This window comes from Oncorhynchus mykiss, chromosome 9, assembly GCF_057628025.1.
Source record: "Oncorhynchus mykiss isolate SJ-2025 chromosome 9, ASM5762802v1, whole genome shotgun sequence".
Lineage (NCBI taxonomy): Eukaryota > Metazoa > Chordata > Actinopteri > Salmoniformes > Salmonidae > Oncorhynchus > Oncorhynchus mykiss.
The window spans coordinates 9,947,026-9,967,010 of record NC_143030.1 but is presented as its reverse complement, the minus strand read 5'-3'; the positions used below and the strand labels follow the sequence as shown (position 1 = coordinate 9,967,010).

The 19,985-nt window shown below is 43.2% G+C and overlaps 1 protein-coding gene and 1 long non-coding RNA gene across 3 annotated transcripts in view; one reads left to right on the top strand and one right to left on the bottom strand.

Annotated features, from left to right (window-relative positions):
• The first annotated feature begins 3,504 nt into the window (after positions 1 to 3,504).
• Positions 3,505 to 19,985, top strand: part of LOC110532899 (E3 ubiquitin-protein ligase TRIM21) — a 45,160-nt gene continuing 28,679 nt past the window's right edge. Inside the window, exons 1-7 of one of the 2 annotated variants that reach the window (XM_036987208.2) lie at positions 3,505 to 3,739; positions 9,326 to 9,450; positions 9,577 to 9,730; positions 9,943 to 10,061; positions 13,488 to 13,664; positions 14,051 to 14,139; positions 14,714 to 14,809. In XM_036987208.2, the coding sequence (XP_036843103.2) occupies positions 9,393 to 9,450; positions 9,577 to 9,730; positions 9,943 to 10,061; positions 13,488 to 13,664; positions 14,051 to 14,139; positions 14,714 to 14,809 (693 nt within the window). In that variant the 5' untranslated portion in view covers positions 3,505 to 3,739; positions 9,326 to 9,392. The remainder of the gene's footprint in view (positions 3,740 to 9,325; positions 9,451 to 9,576; positions 9,731 to 9,942; positions 10,062 to 13,487; positions 13,665 to 14,050; positions 14,140 to 14,713; positions 14,810 to 19,985) is intronic. The other variant, XM_036987209.2, reaches the window with a different exon arrangement.
• LOC149980744 (uncharacterized) overlaps positions 16,800 to 19,985 on the bottom strand; it is a 139,938-nt gene continuing 136,752 nt past the window's right edge. The window contains exon 3 of the long non-coding RNA XR_016483080.1: positions 16,800 to 16,870. This is a non-coding gene — a long non-coding RNA (uncharacterized LOC149980744). The remainder of the gene's footprint in view (positions 16,871 to 19,985) is intronic.

Genomic DNA, 19,985 nt, shown 5'->3' with positions numbered 1-19,985 from the left:
GATGGGGCCACAGTGTCTCCTGACCCCTCCTGTCTCAGCCTCCAGTATTTATGCTGCAGTAGTTTATGTGTCGGGGGGCTAGGGTCAGTTTGTTATATCTGGAGTACTTCTCCTGTCCTATTCGGTGTCCTGTGTGAATTTAAGTGTGCTCTCTCTAATTCTCTCTTTCTCTCTTTCTTTCTCTCTCTCGGAGGACCTGAGCCCTAGGACCATGCCTCAGGACTACCTGACATGATGACTGCTTGCTGTCCCCAGTCCACCTGGCCGTGCTGCTGCTCCAGTTTCAACTGTTCTGCCTTATTATTATTGGACCATGCTGGTCATTTATGAACATTTGAACATCTTGGCCATGTTCTGTTATAATCTCCACCCGGCACAGCCAGAAGAGGACTGGCCACCCCACATAGCCTGGTTCCTCTCTAGGTTTCTTCCTAGGTTTTGGCCTTTTTAGGTAGTTTTTCCTAGCCACCGTGCTTCTACACCTGCATTGCTTGCTGTTTGGGGTTTTAGGCTGGGTTTCTGTACAGCACTTTGAGATATCAGCTGATGTATGAAGGGCCATATAAATACATTTGATTTAATTTGATTTATAGTTTTTTGTGTGCTTTAGAGCAACAGTGTCTAGATGTAATTTGTATTTGTGGTCCTGGCGACTGGACCATTTTTGGAACACCATTATTTTTGTTTTACTGAGATTTACTGTAAGGCCTGTGACTGACAGAATCTGTACAGAAGATCTAGGTGCTGCTGTAGGCCCTCCTTGGTTGGTGACAGAAGCACCAGATCATCAGTAAACAGCAGACATTTGACTTAAAATGCTAGTAGAGTGAGGCCGGGTGCTGCAGACTTTTCTAGTGCCCTCGCCAATTCATTGACATATATGTTGAAGAGGATGGGGCTTAAGCTGCATCCCTGTCTCACCCCACGGCCCTGTGGAAAGAAATGTGTGTGTTTTTTGCCAATTTAAACCACACACTTGTTGTTTGTGTACATTGATTTTATAATGTCGTAAGTTTTTCCCCCAACACCACTTGCCATCAATTTGTATAGCAGACCCTCATGCCAAATTGAGTCGAAGGCTTTTTTGAAATCAACAAAGCATGAGAAGACTTTGCCTTTGTTTTGGTTTGTTTGTCAATTAGGGTGTGCAGGGTGAATATGTGGTCTATTGTACGATAATTTGGTAAAAAGCCAATTTGACATTTGCTCAGTACATTGTTTTCACTGAGGAAATGTACGAGTCTGCTGTTAATAATAATGCAGAGGATTTTCCCAAGGTTACTGTTGACACATATTCCACGGTAGTTATTGGGGTCAAATTTGTCTCCACTTTTGTGGATTGGGGTGATCAGTCCTTGGTTCCAAATATTGGGGAAGATGCCAGAGCTAAGGATAATGTTAAAGAGTTTATGTGTAGCCAATTGGAATTTGTTGTCTGTATATTTTATAATTTTATTGAAGATACCATCAACACCACAGGCCTTTTTGGGTTGGAGGGTTTTTATTTTGTCCTGTAACTCATTCAAGGTAATTGGAGAATCCACTGGGTTCTGGAATCCAGTGTGTTCTGGAATCCAGTGTGTTCTGGAATCCAGTGGGTTCTGGTAGTCTTTAATAGTTGATTCTAAGATCTGTATTTGATCATGTATATGTTTTTGCTCTTTATTCTTTGCTATAGAGCCAAAAAGATTGGAGAAGTGGTTTACCCATACATCTCCATTTTGGATAGATAATTCTTCGTGTTGTTGTTTGTTGAGTGTTTTCCAATTTTCCCAGAAGTGGTTAGAGTCTATGGATTCATCAACTACATTGAGCTGATTTCTGACATGCTGTTCCTTCTTTTTCCGTAGTGTATTTCTGTATTGTTTTAGTGATTCACCATAGTGAAGGCGTAGACTCAGGTTTTCCGGGTCTCTATGTTTTTGGTTTGACAGGTTTCTCAATTTCTTTCTTAGATTTTTGCATTCTTCATCAAACCATTTGTCATTGTTGTGCATTTTCTTCAGTTTTCTATTTGAGATTTTTTTTAGATTTGATAGGGAAGCTGAGAGATCAAATATACTGTTAAGATTTTCTAGTGCCAAGTTTACACCTTCACTGTTACAGTGGAACGTTTTGTCCAGGAAGTTGTCTAGAAGGGATTGAATTTGTTGTTGCCTAATAGTTTTTTGGTAGGTTTCCTAACTACATTCATTCCATCTATAGAATTTCTTGGCTTTGATGCATGATTGAGTATTGTTCTGTTCAGGTAGACTGTGATTTTGCTGTGGTCTGATAGGGGTGTCAGTGGGTATGTACATAGTCAAGCATACCATTGACTATGTACACACCCAGCATGCGACAGAGCTGCATGAGTTGTGACCCATTTTGTTGGTTATGTTGTCATAGTTGTGCCTAAGGGGGCATATGGGGGAGGGAATGCTGTCACCTCCAGGCAGGTGTTTGTCCCCCTGTGTGCTGAGGGTGTCAGGTTCTTGTCCGGTTCTGGCATTTAGGTTGCCACAGACTAGTACGTGTCCCTGGGCTTTCCCCTCCAGGATGGAAAAGCTGCCATCATTAAAGTATGGGGATTCTAGTGGGGGGATACAGGTAGCACACAGGAGGACATGTATCTCTTTTGAGATCATTTCCTTATTAATTTCTAGCCAAATGTAAAATGTTCCTGTTTTGATTAATTTAATGGAGTGAGTTAAGTCTGCTCTATACCAAATTAGCATACCCTCTGAGTCTCTTCCCTGTTTCACACCTGGTAGTTTGGTGGATGAGACTACCAGCTCTCTGTAACCTAGAGGACAACCAGTGGGTCTGTCTCTCTCTCTCTCTCTCTCTCTCTCTCTCTGTCTCTCTCTGTGTCTCTCTGTCTCTCTCTGTCTCTCTCTGTCTCTCTCTCTCTCTCTCTCTGTCTCTCTCTGTCTCTGTCTCTGTCTCTCTCTGTGTCTCTCTGTCTCTCTCTCTCTCTCTCTCTCTCTCTGTCTGTCTGTGTGTGTGTTAACTTCTGACATACCTCCCTACTAATGATCCAGCAGTTTCAGAGAGAGAGATAAGTTTACCATCTGTTACGTAAAGGTAGACCCAGACAGAGAGCCAAAGTTCCTGGTTCTGGGAACCAAGTCATTGACCCACCACTTGTTGATATGGGATTTATACTTGTCATATAATAAAAAATATTTAGTTTATTTCATAATTTCATAATTTCAAGATAATTTTAAGATATTCATATTAGCCATAACTGTTATATGGTTCCTTCAATTTAATTCCATTAATTTCCTTTAGGTCAAAGGTAAACCCCAGAGGACACACGCACGCACACGCACATGCACACACACGCACACACACACACACACAAACACACATACACACATACACACATACACACGTGAACTTCAGCCCTGGTCAAACAGGTTAGGTCACATTTAAGGGGGCGGGGCTGGTAAGGGGGCGGGGCTGGTAAGTGGGCGGGGCTGGTAAGTGGGCGGGGAGGTAAAGAAGAACAGTATGCAGCACACACACTCAGACGTCCATAAACCTGAAAAGAGAGGTGAGAGAAAGACAGAGAAGAAGAGAAAGACAGAGAGAGGGAGACCAACTTACCAACAGCTGAAAAATAAACAGCTGAAGAACCAACTTACCAACAACAGAACAACCAACTTACCAACAACAGAAAAACCAACTTACCAACAACAGAACAACCAACTTACCAACAACAGAACAACCAACAACAGAACAACTTAACTTGCAGGTAATCTAATTCCACAATTTGAGTTACAGAATAAAAAAAAATAGCAATCAAAATTATTTTTTAAAGACCTTTTTACATCAGCCAATGTTACAAAGCGCTGTACAGAAACCCAGCCTAAAACCCCAAAACAGCAAGCAATGCAGATGTAGAAGCACGGTGGCTAGGAAAAACTCCCTGGAAAGGCTGGAACCTAGGAAGAAACCTAGAGAGGAACCAGGCTATGAGGGGTGGCCAGTCCTCTGCTGGCTGTGCCGGGTGGAGATTATAACAGAACATGGCCAAGATGTTCAAACGTTCATAGATGACCAGCAGGGTCAAATAATAATAATCACAGTAGTTGTCGAGGGTGCAGCAAGTCAGCACCTCAGGAGTAAATGTCAGGTGACTTTTCATAGCCAAGTATTCAGAGTTAGAGACAGCAGGTGCGGTAGAGAGAGAGAGACACAAAACAGCCGGTCCGGGACAAGGTAGCAATCATTTAGAGTATCTCTACCGCTCCTGCTGTCTCTAGAGAGTTGAAAACAGTAGGTCTGGGACAGGTAGCATGTCCGGTGAACAGGTCAGTGTTCCATAGCCGGAGGCAGAACAGTTGAAACTGGAGCAGCAGCACGACCAGGTGGACTGGGGACAGCAAGGAGTCATCATGCCAGGTGATCCTGAGGCATGGTCCCACAGCTCAAGTCCTCCGGGAGGGGGAGGGAGAGGGAGAGAGAATTAGAGAGAGCATACTTAAATTCACACAGGACACCGGATAAGACTGGAGAAACACTCCAGATATAACAGACTGACCCTAGCCCCCCGACACATGAACTACTGCAGCATAAATATATCATAATGTAGGTTCTTATACAGATGGGTAATGGTATAAGTTAGATAACACAGTTACAATGTGTACAATGTTCTACCTCTCCAAAGACGAGACTGTTTTCTATCCTGGGGGTGATTGGACTGGAGTTTTCAGAACTTACATTACCTGCACCAAATGAGTAGAGAGAGAGAGAGAGAGAGACAGATCTATCTATTTCACTTGCTTTGACAATGTAAACATATATTTCCCATACCAATAAAACCCTTAAATTGAATTGAGAGAGAGCGAGAGAGACAGAAAGACATAGAGAGAGAGAGAGAGAGAGAGAGAGAGAGAGAGAGAGAGAGGTAGACAGCGCAAGAGAGAGTTGCAGAGAGAGAGCGGTGGAGAGAGAGAGCAAGAGAGAGGTGAGGAAAGAGGTGAGGAGAGAGAGAGAGAGAGAGAGAGGGGGAGAGAGAGAGCAAGAGAGAGGTGGAGAGAGAGCAAGAGAGAGGTGAGGAAAGAGGTGAGGAAAGAGAGAGAGAGAGGGGGAGAGAGAGCAAGAGAGAGGTGAGGAAAGAGGTGAGGAAAGAGAGAGAGAGAGGGGGAGAGAGAGAGAGAGAGGGGGGGAGAGAGAGAGCATACCACTTTGAATGCTCTGAGAGACTCTGGGTTGAGGTAAGTGACACCCCTATCAGAGAAAATTGGGAAACACTAAACAAACAACAACACGAAGAATTATCTATCCAAAATGGAGATGTATGGATAAACCACTTCTCTAATCTTTTTGGCTCTATAACAAAGAACAAACAGCAAAAACATATACATGATCAAATACAAATCAAATGTTCAACTGCAGGACAAAATACAAACCCTCCAACCCCAAAAAAAGCCTGTGGCGTTGATGGTATTCTCAATGAAATGATAAAATATGTAAACAATGCACTGAGCAAATGAAAAATTGGCTTTTTTCCAAATTACCGTACGACAGACCACGTATTCACCCTGCACACCCTAATTAACAAACAAACAAACCAAAACAAAGGCAAAGTCTTCCCATGCTCTGTTGACTAAATGTGGAATGAGGGTCTGCTATACAAATTGTTGGAAAGTGGTGTTGGGGGCAAAAACATACAACATTATAAAATCCATGTACACAAACAACAAGTGTGCAGTTAAAATAGGCAAAATACACATTTCTTTCCACGGGGCCGTGGGGTGAGACAGGGATGCAGCTTAAGCCCCACCCTCTTCAACATATATATCAACGAATTGGTGAAGGCACTAGAACAGTCTGCAGCCTGCGGCCTCACCCTACTAGAATCTGAAGTCAAATGTCTACTGTTTGCTGATGATCTGGTGGTTCTGTCACCAACCAAGGAGGGCCTACAGCAGCACCTAGATCTTCTGCGCAGATTCTGCCAGACCTGGGCCCTGACAGTAAATCTCAGCAAGACAAAAATAATGGTGTTCCAGAAAAGGTCCAGTCGCCAGGACCACAAATACAAATTCCATCTAGACACTGTTTCCCTAGAGCACACAAAAAACTATACATACCTTGGCCTAAACATCAGCGCCACAGGTAACTTCCACAAAGCTGGAACGATCTGAGAGACAAGGCAAGAAGGGCCTTATATGCCATCAAAAGGAACATAACATTTGACATACCAATTAGGATCTGGCTAAAAATACTTGAATCAGTCACAGAACCCATTGCCCTTTATGGTTGTGAGGTCTGGGGTCCGCTCACCAACCAAGACTTCACAAAATGGGACAAACACCAAATTGAGACTGCATGCATAATTCTACAAAAATATCCTTTGTGTACAAGGTAGAACACCAAATAATGCATGCAGAGCAGAGTTAGGCCGATACCCACTAATTATCAAAATCCAGAAAAGAGCCGTTAAATTCTACAACCACCTTAAAGGAAGCGATTCCCAAACCTTCAACAATATAACAAAGGCATCACCTACAGACAGATGAACCTGGAGAAGAGTCACCTAAGCAAGCTGGTCCTGGGGCTCTGTTCACAAACATAAACAGACCCCACAGAGCTCCAGGACAGCAACCCAATTTGACCCAATCAAATCATGAGAAAACAAGAAGATAATTACTTGACACATTGGAAAGAAGTAATAAAAAAACAGAGCAAACTAGAATGCTATTTGGCCCTAAACAGAGAGTACACAGCGGCAGAATATCTGACCACTGTGACTGACCCAAACTTAAGGAAAGCTTTGACTATGTACAGACTCAGTGAGCATTGCCTTGCCATTGAGAAAGGCCGCCGTAGGCAGACCTGCCTCTCAAGAGAAGACAGGCTATGTGCTCACTGCCCACAAAATGAGGTGGAAACTGAGCTGCACTTCCTAACCTCCTGTCAAATGCATGACCATATTAGAGAGACATATTTCCCTCAGATTAAACAGACACACAAAGACTTCAAAAACAAACCCAATTTTGATAAACTCCCAAATCTACTGGGTGAAATTCCACAGTGTGCCATCACAGCAGCTAGATTTGTGACCTGCTGTCACAAGAAAAGGTCAACCAGTGAAGAACAAACACCATTGTAAATACAACCCATATTTATGTTTATTTATTTTCCATTTTGTACTTTAAGTATTTGCACATCGTCACAACACTGTATATAGACATAATATGACATTTGTAATGTCTTTATTATTTTGGAACTTCTGTGAGTGTAATGTTTACTGTTTATTTATATTGTTTATTTCACTTTTGTTTATTACCTATTTCACTTGCTTTGGCAACGTTAACATATGTTTCCATGTCAATAAAGCCCTTAAATTGAAATGAAATAGAATTTGAGAGAGAGAGAGAGGGAGAGAGAGACAGAGAGAGAGAGAGAGAGAGAGAGAGAGAGAGAGAGAGAGAGAGAGAGAGAGAGAGAGAGAGAGAGGGAGGAAGAGATACAGAGAGAGAGAGAGAGAGAGAGAGAGAGAGAGAGAGAGAGAGAGAGAGAGAGAGAGGAAGAGAGACAGAGAGAGAGAGAGAGAGAGAGAGAGAGAGAGAGAGAGACAGAGAGAGAGAGAGAGAGAGAGAGAGACAGAGAGAGAGAGAGAGATATGTTATTTCCTATTACATAAGAAAAAAACATGATTGATTATGATTAAGTATGGCACAGGTAAAGCTATTTTTCAAAAATTGATTATGGTCAAATATGATCATTGATTTTTAATGTAGACTTTCAGTCGTTGTGCTAATGCTTGTCAGCTAGTAATGCTAGTCAGCTATTAATGCTAGTTAGTTAGTAATGCTACTCACTTAGTAATGCTACTCACTTAGTAATGCTACTCACTTAGTAATGCTAGTTATTAATGTGAGTCAGTTAGTAATACTAGTCAGTTAGTAATGCTAGTCAGTTAGTAATTATAGTTAGTTAGTAATGCTAGTTAGTTAGTAATGCTAGTCACTTAGTAATGCTAGTTAGTAATGCTAGTCAGTTAGTAATACTAGTCAGTTAGTAATGCTACTTAGTTAGTAATGCTACTTAGTTAGTAATGCTACTTAGTAATGCTAGTTAGTTAGTAATGCTACTTAGTTAGTAATGCTAGTCTGTTAGTAATACTAGTCAGTTAGTAATGCTAGTCAGTTAGTAATGCTAGTTAGTTAGTAATGCTAGTCAGTTAGTAATGCTAGTTAGTTAGTAATGCTACTTAGTTAGTAATGCTAGTCAGCTAGTAATGCTAGTTAGTTAGTAATGCTACTTAGTAATGCTAGTTATTTAGTAATGCTAGTTAGTTAGTAATCATACTTAGTAATGCTAGTTAGTTAGTAATTCTACTTAGTTAGTAATGCTAGTTCGTTAGTAATTCTACTTAGTATTGCTAGTTAGTTAGTAATGCTAGTTAGTTAGTAATCCTACTTAGTAATGCTAGTTAGTTAGTAATGCTACTTAGTTAGTAATGCTAGGTTAGTTAGTAATGCTACTTAGTTAGTAATGCTACTTCATTAGTAATGCTAGTTTGTTAGTAATGCTAGTTTGTTAGTAATTCTACTTAGTTAGTAATTCTACTTAGTCGGTAATGCTAGTTCATTAGTAATGCTAGTTCATTAGTAATGATAGTCAGTTAGTAATGCTAGATAGTTAGTAATGCTTGTCAGTTAGTAATGCTAGTCAGTTAGTAATGCTAGTCAGTTAGTAATGCTTGTCAGTTAGTAATGCTAGTCAGTTAGTAATGCTAGTCAGTTAGTAATGCTAGTTGGTATTGTCTCACGAAAGTACCTCTAACTTCCTTCATACTGCACGCAGAGGCATGAAAAAGTTATCAACGAGTTCCTCTTGACTATATAGAAGTAAAATAAGAATCTGTCAGTCAGGTTCATCTGACTATAGGGAAGTAGTGTGAGAATCTGTCAGTCAGGTTAACAAGTTCACCTGACTATAGGGAAGTAGAGTGAGAATCTGTCAGTCAGGTTAACAAGTTCTTCTGACTATACGGAAGTAGGGTGAGAATCTGTCAGTCAGGTTAACAAGTTCATCTGACTATACGGAAGTAGGGTGAGAATCTGTCAGTCAGGTTAACAAGTTCATCTGACTATAGGGAAGGTGAAAAATAGAGAGATGGTAGAGAAGATAAGTAAGCAGGAGGTTAGTATGTGTGAGAAAGGTGTGTGTGTGTGTGTGTGTGTGTGTGTGTGTGTGTGTGTGTGTGTGTGTGTGTGTGTGTGTGTGTGTGCATTCTCTGTGCATGCTGTAAAACGCCACGTAGACGTGATCTCTTTGATTTTACAGCATGGTATTATATTGGGGTATGTATCTATTTATCTAGGAGAAGGAGGAGGAGCGTTTGACAAACAGGACGACCTGTAAGCCTACCTGGCGACCTCTTCACTGAGATGCGAAGACGGTTCTCGAAGTCGGGGGTAAAGACCCCAAAAACCTCTGAACCCCAGGGTTAGATATTATTTATTTTTTTACCAAATATGTGTTTTAATTCATGTTTTAAGAGTTACCCTCTGAGATCCAATGCAGGCAATCTTGTTGTATAATTGTTTTTTACACAAATACATTTAATTCAAGGAGTGCCTATCCCGATGTCTGCTGAACGACCCCAAACTTCCTCTGTAGCCTCCTCGCTTCCCACCCCAAGCCTGGCTGCAGCGCTAGCCCGGCGAAGGTTCACCCTGAGTGGGGCAGCTGACAGCCAGAACCAAGGACTGCCGGTCTACTGCAGGTGTGTTAAACTGGGTTTTGCCTGATCCATCAACACGTCACATGCAGAGTGGAGCCTTTTACACACAAACACTAACACACTTCACTCACACACACTCTCTCTTCTCTCCCCCTTCCTCTCTCTCTTCACCCTCCTCCATCCTCCCTTCTTTCCCTCCCTCTCCCTCTCTCTCTCTTCCTAACACTACCCCCCCCCCCCCCCCCCAATCCCAGAATGCCATTCTCTCGTAGCTTCCTGTCTGAAGACCAGTTCCAGTGTTCCATCTGTCTGGATATCTTCATAAACCCCGCCTCCACTCCATGTGGACACTCCTTCTGCATGGCCTGCATTGGTAGGTAGTTGTACTTCAAATCAAATGTTATTCGTCACATGCACCAAATGCAACTTACAGTGAAATGCTGACTTACAAGCCTTTATTAAACAACAATGCAGTTTTAAGAAGAAACTTACAGTGAAATGCTGACTTACAAGCCTTTATTAAACAACAATGCAGTTTTAAGAAAAAAACGTGTTAAGAAAGTGTTTACTAAATAAACAATAAATAAAAAATAAATAATTAAAGAGCAACAATTAAATAACAGTAGCTGAGATATATAACGAGGGTATCTGAGGAAACAGAGTAAATGTTTGGGGGCACCGGTGAGTCAAGGTAATTGAGGTAATACGTACATGTAGGTAGAGGTAACGTGACTATGCACAGATAAGAAACAGATAGAAGCAGCGTAAAAATGAGGGAAGGGGTCAATGCAAATAGCCTGGGCAGCCATTTTGTTTAGCTGTTCAGGAGTCTTATTGCTTGGGGGTAGAAGCTGTTAAGAATCCTTTTGGACCTAGACTTGGCGCTCCGGTACCGCTTGCTGTGCGGTAGCAGAGAGAACAGTCTATGACTAGGGTGGCTGGAGTATTTGACCCTTTTTAGAGCCTTCCTCTGACACCGCCTGGTATAGAGGTCCTGGATGGCAGGAAGCTTGGCCCCGGTGATGTACTGGACCGTACGCACTACCCTCTGTAGTGCCTTGTGGTCGGAGGCCGAGCAGTTGCCATACCAGGCGGTGATGCAACCAGTCAGGATGCTCTCGATGGTGCAGCTGTAGAACCTTTTAAGAATCTCAGGACCCATGTCAAATCTTTTAAGTCTCCTGTGGATGATTAGGTTTTGTCGTACCCTCTTCACGCTCTCAACCTGCTCCACTACAGCCCTTCGATGAGAATGGGGACATGCTCAGTCCTCCTTTTCCTTGAGTCCACAATCATCTTTTTTGTCTTGATCACGCTGAGGGAGCGGTTGTTATCCTGTCTCCACACGGCCAGGTCTCTGACCTCCTCCCTATAGGCTGTCTCATCGTTGTCGGTGATCAGGCCTACCACTGTTGTGTCATCAGCAAACTCAATGATGGGTTTAGAGTCATGACTGGCCATGCAGTCATGAGTGAACAGGAAGTACAGGAGGGGACTGAGCACGCACTCCTGAGGATCCCCCGTGTTGAGGATCCGTGTGGCAGATGTGTTGTTACCTACCCTTACCACCTGGGGGCGGCCCGTCAGGAAGTCCAGGATCCAGTTCCAGTTGTAATCCATGGCTTCTGGTTGGGGTATGTACGTACGGTCACTGCGGGGAAGACGTCATCGATGCACTTACTGATGAAGCCAGTGACTGATGTGGTGTACTACTCAATGCCATCGGAAGAATCCGTAAAACGTATTCCAGTCTGTGTTAGCAAAACAATCCTGTAGCTTAGCATCTGCATCATCTGACCACTTCCGTATTGAGCCAGTCACTGGTACTTCCTTCTTTAGTTTTTGCTTGTTAGTAGGAATCAGGAGGATAGAGTTATGGTCAGATTAGCCAAATGAAGGGTGAGGGAGAGCTTTGTACGTGTCGCTGTGTGTGGACTAAAGGTGGTCTAGAGTTTTATTTTCCTCTGGTTGCACATTTAACATGCTCGTAGAAATGAGGTAAAACGGATTTAAGTTTCCCTGCGTTAAAGTTCCCGGCCACTAGGAGCGCCACCTATGGATGAGCGTTTTCCTGTTTGCGTATGGCCTTATACAGCTCCTTGAGTGGGGTCTTAGTGCCAGCATCGGTTTGTGGTGATAAATAGACAGCTATTAAAAATATAGATGAGAACTCTCTTGGTAAATAGTGTTGTCTACAGCTTATCATGAGATATTCTTCCTCAGGCGAGCAAAACCTTGAGACTTCCTCAATATTAGATTTCATGCACCAGCTGTTATTGACAAATAGACACAGACCACTACCCCTTGTCTTACCTGAGGCAGCTGTTCTGTCTTGACGATGCAGAGTAAACCCGCCAGCTGTATGTTATTCATGCCGTCTTTCAGCCACGACTCTGTGAAACATAAGAGATTACAGTTTCTAATGTCCCGTTGGTAGGATAGTCTTGGTCAGAGCTCATCCAGTTCATTATACAGTGATTGCATGTTGGCTAATAGTACAGACGGTAGAGGTGGGATTCTTACAAGGCATCCCGACCTACGCCCCCTATATCTGTCTCTTCTTCATGTGATTGGCTAATAGTACAGAAGGTAGAGGTGGGATTCTTACAAGTCATCCCGACCTACGTCCCCTATATCTGTCTCTTCTTCATGTGATTGGCTAATAGTACAGAAGGTAGAGGTGGGTTACCCACAAACCCAGCCGGATGTATCTCCGTATCTTCTTCATGTGATTGGCTAATAGTACAGAAGGTAGAGGTGGGATTCTTACAAGTCATCCCGACCTACGTCCCCTATATCTCTGTCTCTTCTTCATGTGATTGGCTAATAGTACAGAAGGTAGAGGTGGGGGTTACCCACAAACCCAGCCAGCTGTATCTCTGTCTCTTCTTCATGTGATTGGTTAATAGTACAGAAGGTAGAGGTGGGTTACCCACAAACCCAGCCAGCTGTATCTCTGTCTCTTCTTCATGTGATTGGCTAATAGTACAGAAGGTAGAGGTGGGTTACCCACAAACCCAGCCAGCTGTATCTCTGTCTCTTCTTCATGTGATTGGCTAATAGTACAGAAGGTAGAGGTGGGTTACCCACAAACCCAGCCAGCTGTATCTCTGTCTCTTCTTCATGTGATTGGCTAATAGTACAGAAGGTAGAGGTGGGTTACCCACAAACCCAGCCGGCTGTATCACTGTAAGTTCTTCATGTGATTGGCTAATAGTACAGAAGGTAGAGGTGGGTTACCCACAAACCCAGCCGGCTGTATCTCTGTCTCTTCTTCATGTGATTGGCTACTAGTACAGAAGGTAGAGGTGGGTTACCCACAAACCCAGCCGGCTGTATCACCGTATCTTCTTCATGCGAATGACAGGGATTTGGGCCTTGTCCGGTGTCTGAAGTAAATCCTTCGCATCCGACTCGTTAAAGAACTCTTTGTTCAGAACGAGGGGAGTAATCGCTTCTCTGATAACTAGAAGCTCTTTTTTGGTCATAAGAGACGGTGGCAGAAACATTGTGTACAAAATAAGTTACAAATAACGCAACAACAAAAAAAAAACACACACAATAGGTTAGGAGCCCGTAAATAGGCAACCATCTCCTTCGGCGACATTATCATTAGGGGAGCAATTAGGGACAGATTTTTCCCGTAGTCGGCTCGGGGATTCGAACCAGCAGCCGCTAGGCTTCCTGCCGCACACACATCAGTGTGCCTTAGAGCAAGCAGGGATGTTACTGACCTGCCCAGGTACCTATGACCCTTACATGCCCCCTATGTTGAGCCCTATTCTGTCCTCTGACCCAGGTCGGCACTGGGACGGTGCTCAGCTCTGCCAGTGTCCTCTCTGCAAAGAGACCTTTAAGAAGCGTCCGGACCTCCAGATTAACCGGACCCTCAGGGAGATCACAGAGCAGTTCAAGTCCATGTCCGGGGTGTCTCGGTTGGGCAGCGGGACGTGGAGAGGTGTCCTGGGGGCTGGAGGTGAGGTATCTTAAAAATATATAGATATTTTAGGGAATGTTCTAGTTTTAAAGACAGATTATTTTACGGTAGACAGACAGACAGATAGATAGATAGATAGATAGATAGATAGATAGATAGATAGATAGATAGATAGATAGATAGATAGATAGATAGATAGATAGATAGATAGATAGATAGATAGATAGATAGATAGATAGATAGATAGATAGATAGATAGATATTACATAGAAAGTGAGTGGGGGAATAGGGTATGGAACAGCTGCCTCTAGAGACATATGGACTACAGGCACTACCATTAGACCAGCCCCCGGCATGGAGGTGTGCTGTTCTTGTTAATACTGTACGTTATTGTATTTATGTACTGTATGTTTCTATTAATCTAGGAGGAGGAGGAGGAGGAGGAAGGGGAGGAGGAGAGGACCGAGATCATCAGGATCCCAGCACCATAGAGAGGGAGTGGATGGACACTAAGGTGGGTTGTAGGGAGGGAGGGAGGGAGGGAGGGAGGGAGGGAGGGAGGGAGGGAGGGAGGGAGGGAAGGAAGGAAGGAAGGATATAGAGGTGGAGAGGGAGAGAGATATATATAGAGGTAGAGAGGGAGAGAGATAGATATAGAGGTAGATGGGGAGAGAGAGATAGATATAGAGGTACATAGGGAGAGAGACAGATATAGAGGTAGATAGGGAGAGAGAGATAGATATAGAGGTAGATAGGGGGAGAGAGAGATAGATATAGAGGTACATAGGGAGAGAGAGAGAGATATAGAGGTAGATAGGGAGAGAGAGATGTTTCAAAGAGGTGAGGTTTTACCTGATCCATGTTCTGGTGTCTGTCTAATCAGAGGTAAGGTGTTATAGATGGTACCTGGTCATGTAGAAGGTGTCTGCCTCAAAGACCCAGTACAGCATCAAGTGGTGAGGGGACTGCAGGATACGTTTTGGCAAGTATTGGGTTCTTCTGTGTTTGTAGATGTATTCAAGCATTGTTTCTCCTCCTCTCGCCTCTATGCGTGTGTGTGTGTGTGTGTGTGTGTGTGTGTGTACCAGACCCAGCTACATATGTCTGAGGCAGAGATCCATCAGCTGATTCTACAGAGACAGAGGAAGATGGAGGAGATAAGGTCATCACTGGCTCAACTACAGGTGACCTTTAACCCCTGACCCTTAACCCTGGGGATGGACGTTGACCTTTAGCCCCTAACCCTTAACCCTGGGGATGGACGTTGACCTTTAGCCCCTGACCCTTAACCCTGGAGATGGGTTACTACAGCACATACCTTAAACGATGTAACTTAACCCTGAACGTTTACCCTCAACTCTCTCTAAGGGCTCTCTTTTCGGCGTTAAGGTGGCTCTCTGTCAAACAACACTTTAGTTTCCCATTTTGTCACGTAAAAACAAACATTTTCCAGCCCAACGCACCATTCTAACATCAGCCGTGCGCTCAGATGGGAGGGCTGGAAATATTTGATACTGCGTCCTTAAAATGTTTATCCAAAGTGCTAATTTCAGTCTGGTAGGGATATTTAAGATCAACCAAAGTGCTAATTTCAGTCTGTTAGGGATATTTAAGATCAACCAAAGTGCTAATTTCAGTCTGTTAGGGATATTTAAGATCAACCAAAGTGCTAATTTCAGTCTGTTAGGGATATTTAAGATCAACCAAAGTGCTAATTTCAGTCTGTTAGGGATATTTAAGATCAACCAAAGTGCTAATTTCAGTCTGTTAGGGATATTTAAGATCAACCAAAGTGCTAATTTCAGTCTGTTAGGGATATTTAAGATCAACCAAAGTGCTAATTTCAGTCTGTTAGGGATATTTAAGATCAACCAAAGTGCTAATTTCAGTCTGTTAGGGATATTTAAGATCAACCAAAGTGCTAATTTCAGTCTGTTAGGGATATTTAAGATCAACCAAAGTGCTAATTTCAGTCTGTTAGGGATATTTAAGATCAACCAAAGTGCTAATTTCAGTCTGTTAGGGATATTTAAGATCAACCAGAAGCTGGTTTTAGCGGTAGCGGCCATGGTTTGACACCGCCCAAATGGAACAACAGTAATGTGCTTTTGTTGCATGTATACTTGAGAAACATAAAACAGTGATGTCCCCCCCCCCCCATTTCGTTTTATTTGACCTCAACAACAAGCCTCTTAAAGAAGGCTGTTTTTCAATGTAATCAAGTCGTCAAGACCGTTGATCAAGTGTTTGACTCGTGAGACCCGCTTGGAAAGCAATCTTATTCACCAAAGCTTCATTAAAATAGAGAGTTTGAGAGGGGCAAAACAGTGATCTATTTAATCTATTTATTGTAGACAGACCTACATTTTTGTAACCATGCTTTGGACGTGAATAAAACCCCTCCTCCATGATGTATAGTGCATTCGGGAAAGTATTCAGACCCCTTGACTTTTTACACATTTTGTTACATTACAGCCTTATTCTAAACTGGGTTAAATAGTTTTTTCCCTTCATCAATCTACACACAATGCCTCCATAATGACATCACAATGCCTCCATAATGACATCACAATACCCCATAATGACATCACAATACCCCATAATTTTTTATGTTATTTAACTAGGCAAGTCAGTTAAGAAAAAAAATCATATTTTCAATGACGGCCTAAGAACAGTGGGTTAACTGCCTTGTTCAGGGGCAGAACGACAGATTTGTACCTTGTCAGCTCAGGATTTGATCTAGCAACCTTTTGGTTACTAGTCATACGCTTTAACCACTAGGCTACATCACAATACCCCATAATGACAAAGCAAAAACTGTTTTTTAAACTGAAATATCACATTTACATTAGTATTCAGACCCTTTACTCAGTACTTTGTTGAAGCACCTTTGGCAGTGATTACAGCCTCGAGTCTTCTTGGGTATGACGCTACAAGCTTGGCACACCTGTATTTGGGGAGTTTCTCCCATTATTCTCTGCAGATCCACTCAAGCTCTGTCAGGTTGAATAGGGAGCGTCACTGCACAGCAATTTTTCAGGTCTCTCCAGAGATGTTCAATTGGGTTCAAGTCCGGGCTCTGGCTGGGCATCTCAAGGGCATTCAGAAACCTGTGTTGTCCTGGATGTGTGCTTAGGGTCGTTGTCCTGTTGGAAGGTGAACCTTCACCCCAGTGCTCTGGAGCAGGTTTACATCAAGGATCTCTCTGTTCATCTTTCCCTCGATCCTGACTAGTCTCCCAGTCCCTGCCGCAGAAAACCTCCCCACAGCATGATGCTGCCACCCCCATGCTTCACCGTAGGGATGGTGCCAGGTTTCCTCCAGACCTTGACGCTTGGCATTCAGGCCAAAGAGTTCAATCGTAGTTTCATCAGAACAGAGGACCTTGTTTCTCATGGTCTGAGAGTCCTTTCTGGCAAACTCTAAGCGGGCTGTCATGTGCCTTTTACTGAGGAGTGGCTTCCATCTGGCCACTCTACCATAAAGACCTGATTGGTGGAGTGCTGCAGAGTTGGTTGTCCTTCTGGAAGGTTCTCCCATCTCCACAGAGGAACTCGGGAGCTCTGTCAGAGTGACCATCGGGTTCTTCGTCGCCTCCCTGACCAAGGCCCTTCTTCCCTGATTGCTCAGTTTGGCCAGGCGGCCAGCTCTAGGAAGAGTGTTGGTGGTTCCAAACTTCTTCCATTTATTGTTCTTAACTGACTTGCCTAGTTAAATAAAGGTTAAATAAAAAATAAAAAAAGAATGATGGAGGCCACTTTGTTCTTTAGGATCTTCAATGCTGCAGAAATGTTTTGGTACCCTTTCCCAGATCTGTGCCTCGACACAGTCCTGTCTCTGAGCTCTACAGACGGTTCCTTCAACCTCATTGCTTCGTTTTTGCTTTGACATGCACTGTCAACAGTGGGACCTTATATAGACAGGTGTGTGCCTTTCCAAATCATATCCAATCAATTGAATTTACCACAGGTGAACTCCAGTCAAGTTGTAGAAACATCTCAAGGATGATCAATGGAAACAGGATGCACCTGAGCTCAATTTCGAGTCTCATAGCAAAGGGTCTGAATACTTTAAGTAAATAAGGTATTTGTGTTTAAAAATGTAACACATCTGTTTTCGCTTTGTCATTATTGGGTATTGTGATGTCATTATGGGGTATTGTGATGTCATTATGGGGTATTGTGATGTCATTATGGGGTATTGTGTGTAGATTGACAAGGAACAAAAATATAATTTAATAAATTTTTAGAATAAGGCTGTAACGTAACAAAATGTGGAAAAAGGGAAGGGGTCTGAATACTTCCCGAAGAATCTGTAGGCTGCAAGTGTCCATCAAAAAACAAGAGATGAGAACCTCGGTGAATACTGGTGAACCTCGTATTTAGAAGTAATTTTCCTGTAAAAAATAAAATAAAAAAAAGTTTTCTGTTTCATAAATAAATAAAAAAAAACACAACCTAGACTACCCTTACCCCAGGCTACCCTTACCCCAGGCTACCCTTACCCTAGACTACCCTTACCCCAGACTACCCTTACCCTAGGCTACCCTTACCCTAGGCTACCCTTACCCCAGGCTACCCTTACCCTAGACTACCCTTACCCTAGACTACCCTTACCCCAGGCTACCCTTACCCCAGGCTACCCTTACCCCAGACTACCCTTACCCCAGACTACCCTTACCCCAGGCTACCCTTACCCCAGACTACCCTTACCCCAGGCTACCCTTACCCCAGACTACCCTTACCCCAGGCTACCCTTACCCTAGGCTACCCTTACCCTAGGCTACCCTTACCCCAGGCTACCCTTACCCCAGGCTACCCTTACCCTAGACTACCCTTACCCTAGACTACCCTTACCCCAGGCTACCCTTACCCCAGGCTACCCTTACCCCAGGCTACCCTTACCCCAGACTACCCTTACCCCAGACTACCCTTACCCCAGACTACCCTTAACCCAGACTACCCTTACTCCAGACTACCCTTACCCTAGGCCACCCTTACCCCAGACTACCCTTACCCCAGACTACCCTTACCCCAGACTACCCTTACCCCAGACTACCCTTACCCCAGACTACCCTTACCCTAGGCCACCCTTACCGTGCGTCGTGTCTTTTTTTATCATGGAGATTTTATGATATCATTACATTTCCCATTTTACAGATCTACCCTTACCCTAGGCTACCCTTACCCTAGGCTACCCTTACCCTAGGCTACCCTTACCCGTGAAAAAAAAACCAAAACAGTCCTATCTGGTGCCACAAAGACAGGAACAATCACCCACAAAACCCAACACCAAACTGGCTACCTAAATATGGTTCCCAATCAGAGACAATGACTAACACCTTCCTCTGATTGAGAACCATATCAGGCCAAAACATAGAAATAGACAAACCAGACACACAACATAGAATGCCCACCCGGCTCACGTCCTGACCAACACTAAAACAAGGAAAACACACAAGAACGATGGTCAGAACGTGACAGGAGCAGCATAACAGTGAGTTGACGGTCTCTTCCTATCGGATCATTCTCCAGCTACTGGAAAAAGTGTGAATGTACGCTAAAAAAAAAAACTCTGTAGTCTACGTTGTTTTGATATTATATGCCCACGGGAAGAAAGCCTGTCATTTATTTATTATTTATTTATTAGTACGTATTTAGATATAACCATTTGCTTTGTTTTGTTTACAATATTATCCGGATTATTCCCTCTCTTCTCAGTGAATGTAATCTTGCTTATTGACAGCGTTTGGCGTGTCCACGATCAGCCATAATGCAGTTTACAGTAGTCCTAGACACCCTATATCAGTGAGACAGCTATAATGCAGTTTACAGTAGTCCTAGACACCCTATATCAGTGAGACAGCTATAATGCAGTTTACAGTAGTCCTAGCCCCTATATTAGTGAGACAGCTATAATGCAGTTTGCAGTAGTCCTAGCCCCTATATCAGTGAGACAGCTATAATGCAGTTTACAGTAGTCCTAGACCCTATATTAGTGAGACAGCCATGATGCAGTTTACAGTAGTCCTAGCCCCTATATCAGTGAGACAGCCATGATGCAGTTTACAGTAGTCCTAGCCCCTATATCAGTGATACAGCTATAATGCAGTTTACAGTAGTCCTAGCCCCTATATCAGTGAGACAGCCATGATGCAGTTTACAGTAGTCCTAGCCCCTATATCAGTGAGACAGCTATAATGCAGTTTACAGTAGTCCTAGACACCCTATATCAGTGAGACAGCTATAATGCAGTTTACAGTAGTCCTAGACCCTATATTAGTGAGACAGCCATGATGCAGTTTACAGTAGTCCTAGCCCCTATATCAGTGAGACAGCCATGATGCAGTTTACAGTAGTC